At 37.9% G+C, this 9,859-nt stretch overlaps 2 protein-coding genes across 2 annotated transcripts; both read right to left on the bottom strand.

Annotated features, from left to right (window-relative positions):
* Positions 1-50: 50 nt before the first annotated feature.
* On the bottom strand, positions 51-1,483 carry LOC122779587 (interleukin-1 receptor accessory protein-like). Its single transcript, XM_044042075.1, has 5 exons — positions 1,417-1,483; positions 1,302-1,343; positions 1,159-1,221; positions 702-831; positions 51-444 (listed from the first exon to the last, which is right to left on the bottom strand). Exons 1-5 carry the CDS (start codon positions 1,439-1,441, stop codon positions 285-287), a joined length of 420 nt encoding a protein of 139 aa, XP_043898010.1. The 5' UTR covers positions 1,442-1,483; the 3' UTR covers positions 51-284.
* Positions 1,484-1,685: 202 nt separating this feature from the next.
* Positions 1,686-9,786, bottom strand: rnf121 (ring finger protein 121). The gene is made up of 9 exons (XM_044042074.1): positions 9,647-9,786; positions 8,187-8,224; positions 7,537-7,678; positions 7,104-7,258; positions 6,905-7,012; positions 5,824-5,944; positions 4,602-4,735; positions 3,715-3,816; positions 1,686-2,852 (listed from the first exon to the last, which is right to left on the bottom strand). The coding sequence occupies exons 1-9, from the start codon at positions 9,722-9,724 to the stop codon at positions 2,732-2,734; spliced, it is 999 nt and encodes a 332-aa protein (XP_043898009.1). The 5' UTR covers positions 9,725-9,786; the 3' UTR covers positions 1,686-2,731.
* Positions 9,787-9,859: the final 73 nt, after the last annotated feature.

The raw sequence follows: 9,859 nt of genomic DNA, 5'->3' as shown, positions 1-9,859 counted from the left end.
GCCTCATGTGGAATGTGGAAAATGAGGAATAACACAGTCTTCATTTGCTGTTGAGTCACACCTTGTTTATTCATTCACAGATATTTAGGAGTTTTTACATGGGAACACGTGGTGTTGCAAGGAAGGAAAATTATAAAGCGGAACTAAATGCACCATCATTTGTGCATTTCCATCCCTACTATTCTTTGGCATTGCTCTCGCCAGTCAACATTATATTAATAGAAACCTGCTTTCTTTCCAGAGAAATCCACTTATCCAATTATCAAAGTTTTCCATGGTTTTCTTTAATAACAATGTCGTCCCTTTGCCGTCACTTTAACATGCTTTTGGGCCACTCCCACCGCGTTCATCACAACACAGGCGAAGGTGGATTTGAAATCCTCTGTCGTGACGTTCTTCAGGAGCAGACTCCTCTGGACGATTACACTCTCCTTCAACGTTGATCTAAAACAAACATTACGGCTTAGCTTAACTGTCAACATTTATACTGGGAAGAAAAGTATGTGAGGCAATGGTGCAGAAATTAGGAGCGGCTCAGAGTAATGGATGATTAAATACAGAAGGAGGCAGCAATGCATCATTACAGATGCCAGCTGTCGCTAAAAAAAAAGAAGCAATGTTGCACTTGAGATCTAGCAGATTCTGTATTGTATTTAAATTGCCAGTAATAATGTTCCAAATATCATAGCAACAATACTCACTCATTTGATTCCACTATTCTGCTACTGTTGCATATATCCTCAGGAAAAGAGCCATTGATGAGCCAGTAGACGAGCGTCACGCCATGTTCACGATTTGTAAATGCATCACATTGAAGAACCAGGGGCTGACCTGAAAGACGGTGAACATCACATCAATATGCTGAAGGTCCACACACCTTTTCCAAGGTAAAATGCAAACACTTATTAAGCAAGTATTCCAGGTTTTTTATCAAAATAGAAGAGATGATAATCTGATATATATATACACAAAACAGCAGTAGACTCGCCTACTTATTTTATTAGAAATGCAGTCACCATTTCAAGCACTGTTCAAACCTCAAAATACACACACAATTACATAATATATAAATTCCTTTTTGATGTCACCTAACAAGGTCTGTCCGCTTTAAATGTAAGTAAACAACTCTTTTGGGAATGGAATGTGTGCAAATGTTACCTAGACGAGCTCTAAATTTGACTCGCTCGGCCCCAATGATGGATGGAGAGCCATCCTCAGTGACTGAAACACAAATTTAGATTAGCATGAAAAAAGAAGAGACATAAAAAATACAACTTTGTCACTTGTAAATTATACTGTACCTAAAAATCCATCTGCAGCCAGCAGACACAGAGACACCAAGGCTGACACAGGGATAGAACACGTTAACAGCCAATCATAACGCAATGAAAATGAACAAACGAGAAATATTATTACCTTTGACAAGCGAGGACTGCTTCATATCGACTTCTCAAGAGGTTTTCGGTGTTCACTGCTTTTTGGTATTACTATATATACGCACACACAAACAATTCACTTCCTCTACACCCACTCAGAGAAAATTACACATGGACAGTACTCCGGGGATTCCCTCCCTAATTCCTGGATGGTTTTTGACACATAACATGACACAAGCTCTTTGAATCATCACCGTCGTCACTAATTTGGTACCAAATCTGTCAAAGATACAAACATGGACACAAACCTAAACCATATGACATTTATTAACAGATCTTGATCAAAACATGAACAGTAAAACAGTATGATCACGTTGGCGGTGTTTTACAGTCGCTTCAGGACCTCAAAATGATCAGATCACGTTAAAATTAAGACTGGCACCATCAGCACACGCACAAAGTAAAAGGATCATTCTAGTGTGTTTTCTTTCCTTAACAGATTTTCGAATAGTTCATCATTTTCCCTCCACTTACTGGCTCGCGACTTGGCTTTGGTTTGTTATTAACGGATTGATAAAATATAAAAACAGGTTAAGATCAACCAAATTACAGGGAAAACATACTAACTAAACTCTACTCATGATTAGTGCATGAAGATCTGAATAATTACACACTGCCACAGTATCATAGAGACCACTTTTCTGGTAGAACGTAGTGCTGAAGAAAACTGACAGACAAATCACATAAACCAAAACCACATGACAAGGTCGGACACACCTGCAGGTAATTGAAAAATCAAACAATAGGATTAACCAAAAGCTGCTGTGAGTCATCCGTGAAGACAATTGAGACATTTTTAAATCCATCACAAGGATGATGACGCGTGACTCTTAGCACATAGGAAACTCAATCATTAGTGCAGGTCAAACGGCGATGACCTTACACCAAAATGGAGCCGTTTATTTATTATGTAATGATGACCATGGAGACCTATTTTAAGATCGAGAAGAAGGAAAAACATCTCTAGCATGATCCTTTAACCTTTAACATACTTAAGACATAAATTATTAAAATAAGAACTTGTCTAATGATTTTGAGAACCTTGTTACGAGACTGTAAGATGTACCAACCACTTTTCAAGGTGTGACGCTGTGGGGAAATCGACACAGACATCCAAATTGAGATTACTAATAATAAAAATTAAAATAAACCGAAAATACAGATAATATGTGCCTATAAATATATACAAAAATGTATAGACACTTTTTTATTGGTGTTTTAGTTCCATGTTAGGCCCGTCAGTATTTTTGAGCCAGTGCATATCTTCAATCATGTCCATTTCTGCCAGTCGCAGGTCACTCAAGACCCAGAGTGTAGTTGATACCTTGCACAAATCCAATAATAACGGGCTGCCAAGCCACCAAGTAGCGCAGCCAATCTAACAGCTGTCCATACATGACATGTGGCCTCTCCCACCTGAAAACAACAGGTTGAGGAAAACAACGTTCAACAGCATATGAAATGGTTAACAAACTGACAATTTCCGCTGATGCACGATGAACTTTGCGGGTTTTTGTTTCCGAGGCATCATTATTTAGCACATGGTGTTGCGCAGATGTTACATCTGCATTAAGGGTAAATTTGAAACCACAAAAAGGAACAGGAACTTGGTATACGACCTGTAAAGGTCTCCTCTCAGGTTCCAAACAGCCAGCAATTTGAAAACTGACCCAAACGTTGCCTTCAAAACTTCTGTTCCCAGAAAGACATTTGTGTCCTGTAACTTGGCATGACTACATTTCCTGAATGCTGATCAGACTTCTGTGGCTAAAATAGATATGAAGTCAGGCTGGGCACTAGACCAAGTTTTTAAATTACACTTAAAACAGTATTGTCTAATTCTAGGTAACCCTAACCCTGTTGTAAAATAACTATATTAATAACTATATTAATATAATAGAAGTGTCACTGCAAAGCCACGCTCGCAATCTGTTAGTTGTAGTCACCGCTACAATATCAAAATTGATAAACATGTAATAGTATTGTCATCATTGTCGTTAAAGTATGATTAAAATTAATATTAGTATATTTTTCTGCAACAATTCATGATTCTGCTTATATTACTCACATTATAATATGATATAAATATTACAATCATCTTTAGAACTATCCTGACGATACTATCAATGAGATTTACTATTTCTGATCCCACTACACAAAATAAAACCTGTGCATGAACACTGCATATGATTTTACGCGCCCTCTGACATAGCACCAAGCAATTTAGCAATGCATTATTGTGATATTAAGGGGGAGATTGTGTAGTAATAAAGGATACGGGTTACTAAACATCCTCTTCAGGTCCACCTTCTCCTTGCAGTAAGGGCACATTTGCTTCTTTCCAACGATGCACCATCCTCTTATGCAGAATTCATGGAACCTGTGTGTACAGTTAAGGCTTTGTATGTGTAGTCGACAAAGACATCTCAAAATGTCTGACAATGAATTGTATGTACTTCAGTGGCCTGTCAACCAGGAAGTGAGAACATCTTAAATGGAAGTCTATGTTTTTAATGCCAGTAGACCTTTTCCTTAGGAGTTAAAGGTCTCTATATAAATCTCTAGTTCCTGGTTGTCTTCAATAGAGCATGCTGTCTGTTTTGTAAATTATTGTTAATATGGAGAGGAATCTGGTAATCATCTTTAACAAGTTGTTTCCTCACTCTGTGTTGTAATGGAATGTTTTTGGAACCACCCTCTGACAAATCTTAAACAAGGCTAGAAAGAATGGACAGTTATCTGAAATCACTTTACCCTAACACAGTACATGTAAATAATAATATAACTAGGATTAAACTACATCAGCCTGCAACATTAGCCGGTTGATGTTTGAGTTGTGCTCTATTCACTATTCTTATTTGGAGATATGGTTCTCGGTCTCACTTAATTTCATGCTCGTATACAACGGAACAAGACAAAAGAAGGTTGCATGCCATTTACAGTGTAAAACCAGCAGTGGGGGGAAGTAATGTGAGTTCAGATTAATCACAACATCAACAGTCTGATAAAAAGGTAAAGTTAACGCTTGTCAGTTCCGCTAACTAGTGTTGTTTTGACACGAATCCATAAATGTACCTTTTGTGAAAATGACAATCTCTGGTTTAACTTAAATTCTTTGACACAGACACATCAACAATACGCGTCTATAAACAAATGGCAGGATACACATGGTTGCAGGATAATCTGTACGTGTTCTCAATAATCCCCTCTTCGCTGACGTCCACAAGAATTGGCTGACCACACACAGCACAGATATTGTCAGAGAGGTGTTTGGTTGGCATGCCCGATGCACTGTAATACTACAGAGAAACAAAGAGGGAGGAGGAAACGGACGTTACAACATTTACATTTTTGTCAGAAACTCAATGATTTAGATATGTACTTCCTGCATTATTTATGTACTTCTTAACCCTCTTATGACCATCAAGATAATGAGGCTGCCTGGATTTAAATATTGATTTTATGGCTGTAGTATTGTCAAAAATGTTCAATGAGTGAGTGCTTCTGCTCCTTTGTCCCAAGATAACTTTCACTTTCAATATCTGGCAGTAATTCAACCCTTTAGGACGCGTCACAAACTCCATGGGAGTCCTCAGGGCTACCGTAATGACAAGTATATGGGCCCAAAGCTCTATTTCTCTGCTTTCCGGTATCCATCCATCCGTCTTCTACCGCTTTATCCATTACATGAGGGTGTGCTAATCTCAGCTTTTTGAATTTTCTAGATGTCACAAACAGTCTAGGAGTTACTGTAATGAGAAGTGCCAGCGGCGACAGGATGGTCACAGAGGGGTTAAAACTTAGGACATCACCCAGTGTTATTTATTTAACCAACTGGATCATCTAAATCCATGGTTCTCAAACTATGCGAGCTTTCTCTGGTGGTATGTCAAACAAATGACAAAAAAAAGACTAAATAATAATGATTAGATTCGCCTTATTACTCCCTATACCAGTGTGTGAAGTATTATGTGAGGAAGAGTAGGATGAGGAAAGAGTAAATGACCTTATTGGGAATAAATCTACCTCCGTAGTCCACTTTACTCGGACTATTTACACTGTATTTTAACATTGGTGATAATCAAGAGGTCAATGTTTTCTAAGGTGATACTTGATATAAAAAGTTTGAGAACCACTGGTCTAAATGATTGATTTAAAAAGAGACTAAAGTTTAAAATGCGAAATTAGTAACCACTATAACAATATCATTGAGGGCGGAAGTTTTGTTGCATGTATGCACAATTATGATTCATGCACAGGTGAAATGAAAGCACCACAGGGCAGAAGAACAACAGGCAATAGCAATGATGTTATTTGGCTTAATTATTACCTGACAGACCTTTACCAAGGCACAGAAACATACAGTGTCTTAAATCAGTTCACTTACACCAACAGTTGAAGCCATGAAGTCTGCACACATTTCTGCAAAGTCCCTTCCGAGGACTCCGTAGTACAGGCCGTAGAATAGTAAAGAAACACCAAAGTCCATTGCATCTTCTGGCTTTATCCTGCATGGAGGACACAACGTGTGATTCATGGCTCTCAGATAATTTGGCAGAAAAAATTGCATTCATTTCACACAACATTTTCCGTTTATTCATCTTAAAAAAAAAATCAGAACAGGTTCACGTGATCTGAGCAAGTGATAAGTGATGCCTGAAAGACGAAACTATCCGAGTTGATTAAAAATAGAAGCATCCTGTTGTAGCCTCAGTAAAATGATGTGAATAATACTTTGTCAGTAAATGATCTGGCCACTCAGCAGCTAAAGAACATGCGACAGCAGGACAAGTGTATAATGATCACGATGCGGACAATATGCTGAATGGTCGTCTCAGGTTCTGTGAACATCAGTCAAAAAACTCAGGAGATCATGAGTGAAATAATGGCATTTTTCTTTTTTGGCATTATGAATTAATACAGTCTCAAATTAACATTTAAACTATACACGTTTGGACAGTAAAGTGTCACAAAAGGCGTGTTTTATTTCCTTTTCCAAACAGTCAAATAAGTATGTTTACTTTTAAGCAACGGGTTTGTAAAATTATCACATAGTTTACTTTACTTGTCATGTGACAGGGTACATCCCTAAACACACACACCTGCGGTTATAAAAAGGTTATTTTTGTCATAAGTCAATTTGTGCTGTTCCACCATGTACTCACATCTTGTTGGAACCATTTTATTAGCATTCCAAACTGATCTAGGAACAGACAGCCCTCAGTTTTTGCATGTTTCATCACAACATCCTGTTTCAGTCATGTTGTTTCAATGTTAAAAGTCTTTTGGTGTAGACAGATTAATAATTATTGTTGAAGTAATAATCAAAATTGCTCTTAGGATGGAAACGGTTTGTTACTCTTGGAGTTTACTGGGTTTTAAATGAACTTTATTCCCACTTATATTTTTGTAAAGTTAAGGAGTTGAAATAGGGAAAAGAGAAATGTTGTAGATTTGACAATACATACCTGAATAATAGGTTAATACCAAAAAGTGTAAACATGACAACACTGTAGCCAACTATCCCAATGGCATAGCTGATTTTGTAGAGGAGGAGGAACCACTTATACACCAACCTGCAGAGGCCAAGGAAAGGAATTTGTCAGATTATGATTTTAAAAAAAAATAATAATAAATTGCATGGTAAAGTGTAAACAACAGCTATACCTTGGTGTGGTACAATCAAGTGGCTTGCGGGTGGCACGGAAGGAGATGTAGGCTGTGATGATGGAGAAAATGAACCACGTGGTCAGGAACCGCCACCAGTGAAGTTTGGTAGTAAAGTAGAGAGGAACTACCCACATCTGAAACAGAGTCACCAGCTACAGGACAAGACAGAACAGCATAAAGGTTAGAATACACCTCAGAGATACAACTGTTGTCTCCATGCAACATTTTGTCACAACTGACACAACAATTCATTTTTGAATAGTAACAACACTGCGAGAGGTAACATTGAAAATATCATAACGCAGACTTTTGAAGGACATATTTAACCACAAACAAACACAAACCCCCAAACTAACATTCATATTCTTTTGAGTAAGTGTGATCCAATGTACATACAAAACCCTCCAAAAATGTTCTTTTGGTGTCTTACGTTGTATGACTTTGGATGTCTCTGTTTCCACTGCACAAGGACAAGCTGGGCGACGACCAGGGTGACTATGAGGATGAGCACCATCTCCGCGTGCATGGCCTCATGGCCTTTGTGTTTGGCATGCATTCTTGCATGCTCCACCCTGTGGAGGAAGAAGAACATGCTCAGCTACAAATATGTTGCCAGAGAATTTGATGACTCATGATGCAGGACAGGTGCGTCTGCATTCAACACCTCTATATAATGGTGACTCCCAGTGGTAATAACTGGGTGAACTGTTTGCCAAGTACCAAGAAATCAAAAAGGCTGCAACTAATGTTTTGTTTTGTCCACAAACCAAAATTAATTTGTTTTAATGATTGCATTGTTATACTGAGCAAAGAAACCAGAGCATATTCACATTTAGGAAACAATTATTTGTGTGGAAAAAAGCTGCTCCCTTCACAAAAATGTGATAAATAAAATCTCATATTAGGGACAGTATCTGGATCGCTATGTAAATTGAATTATTTCATCATTGGGCCCAAACATACATCCCCAGAAAATGACATCAATTTTTTTTTTTTACATTTTGAGTTATACTGCTCACAAACAAACAGAGAAAACAGCTCAAAACAACTTTTTTTTAAAAGTGTGACAAAGACACTCACCTCCACTTTTCTTCTGGTGAAAGCTTGGACAAATCAATCTTAAGAGAGAAAAGGACAAAATAAGGAGATTAATATGTTAATACTTCAAATACACAGCTAAATACACTGATAATGCACATGTTAGGGGTGGGTCAAAATATCGATTTAGTGATATGTCTAGAGCTGCAACAATTAATCGATGAATCAATTATTAATCGATTACTAAATTAATCGGCAACTGTTTTGATAATCGATTAATCGGCTCAAAGCTTTTTCATGATCCAAACAAAATTTCTGATTGTTTAAGTTTCTTAAATGTGAGTATTTTCTTCATTTCTTTGCTCTGGATAACAAAGTCATTTGTTAAAAATCATTAAAAGTGAATCATTCTGGTTTGTGGACAAAACAAGACATTTGAGAACATCATCATTTCCAGGTTTGACGAACACCAATCAACATTTTTTAAGGTTTTCTGGATTTTTTATTTTTTATTTTATGGACCAAAGGATTCATCGATGAATCGAGAAAATAATCGACGGATTCATCGATTATGAAAATAATCGTCAGTTGCAGCTCTAGATATGTCGTTATTGTCCTTCCTATTGATTTTTTAATGAATGAATGAATGAATGAATGAATGAAGACACTCTAAAGTCTTTGTTCTTTGTTGTGAATAAAAAGAGAATGCACTTTTGACTTAGTTTTCTTCAGTTATACAGATATAGTGATGTATCAGTATATGACCCCGGCTTGCAATATATTGATTATCACAGAATCATTGTATTGCATATCATATATATATATTAGTTTGCAGGTAGATAAGGCTATAATAATACAATGCAGCAATAACACATAAAAAGGACAGAATCTAAGAAGCAGCTCAGGTTGATATATTAGATAACCAAACGTTTTCTACACTTTGACATCAACGTATGGGTGTGAACATGTGATTGAAATCCCACAGGAAGTGGTTTGAGTAGCTCCTGTGACTTGACACCGATTAATCATTTGGCCCCAAGCATTGAGAAGTCAGTGGGTAACCTTTGACCCCAAGAGCCACATCAGCTTTTTTATTTGAAGGACACCTGGAGAAAAAGGTGAAGGTGGCAAAGATATTGCAATATTTGACTTTGGTTATAAACACAATATTTGGAGCACTTTCATCACATGACTAGCCAGTTAGCAACCTTAGCAATGCTATATGGCTCACTCCTAACCGCCTCGCTTATAATTTACTTTTAATCAAACGAATCGTAGCTATTTATGATTACTGAAAGACGCTTTCGTCCAGGTACCGTGCCACTGCTCGATGACAGCCGGCTGTGTAAACGTGGCTAGCTGCTAGCAGTATGCTAAACCCGTGAACGGTAGCAGCAGCTAACAACAGTTCCGTGATGCCCGAACCAGCTAGCCAGCCACCCCGGTATATAAATAAAGGAGTTATCTGTAATAAAACTTCGATGGGCACACATTAGTTTCACCTGGCTCGCTTCGCCGTGTTGCTCCAGTCCGTGATCGTGCTCCACGCCATCCACCTCCACTTCAAACACCCCAGCCATCTTCGGAGTACTGCTTTACCTTTCTGGGGCCATTAGCACCAGATTAGCATTAGCACCGGCTCCTTTACCCTTCAAAATAAAAGCTCGGAGAAAATGTAGTACAGTGATTCCTAAAGAGAGGGCTGAGGCCCACTG

This window comes from Solea senegalensis, linkage group LG13 (assembly GCF_019176455.1).
Source record: "Solea senegalensis isolate Sse05_10M linkage group LG13, IFAPA_SoseM_1, whole genome shotgun sequence".
Lineage (NCBI taxonomy): Eukaryota > Metazoa > Chordata > Actinopteri > Pleuronectiformes > Soleidae > Solea > Solea senegalensis.
The sequence above is the reverse complement of the archived record's forward strand: the minus strand, read 5'-3'. Positions and strand labels throughout refer to the sequence as shown.

What these genes read in the sequence shown, in the direction of transcription:
- rnf121 (XM_044042074.1), bottom strand. Translation starts at nt 9,724, where the DNA reads ATGGCTGGGGTGTTTGAAGTGGAGGTGGATGGCGTGGAGCACGATCAC. An exon ending in AACACGGCGAAGCGAGCCAG is followed by an intron (nt 8,225 to 9,646) that starts GTGAAACTAATG and finishes TTCTCTCTTAAG; the next exon opens with ATTGATTTGTCCAAGCTTTC. An exon ending in AAGAGGATGTTTAGTAACCC is followed by an intron (nt 2,853 to 3,714) that starts GTATCCTTTATT and finishes TGTTGTTTTCAG; the next exon opens with GTGGGAGAGGCCACATGTCA.
- LOC122779587 (XM_044042075.1), bottom strand. Translation starts at nt 1,441, where the DNA reads ATGAAGCAGTCCTCGCTTGTCAAAG. An exon ending in GCAGTCCTCGCTTGTCAAAG is followed by an intron (nt 1,344 to 1,416) that starts GTAATAATATTT and finishes TCCCTGTGTCAG; the next exon opens with CCTTGGTGTCTCTGTGTCTG. An exon ending in AGAATAGTGGAATCAAATGA is followed by an intron (nt 445 to 701) that starts GTGAGTATTGTT and finishes TGTTTGTTTTAG; the next exon opens with ATCAACGTTGAAGGAGAGTG.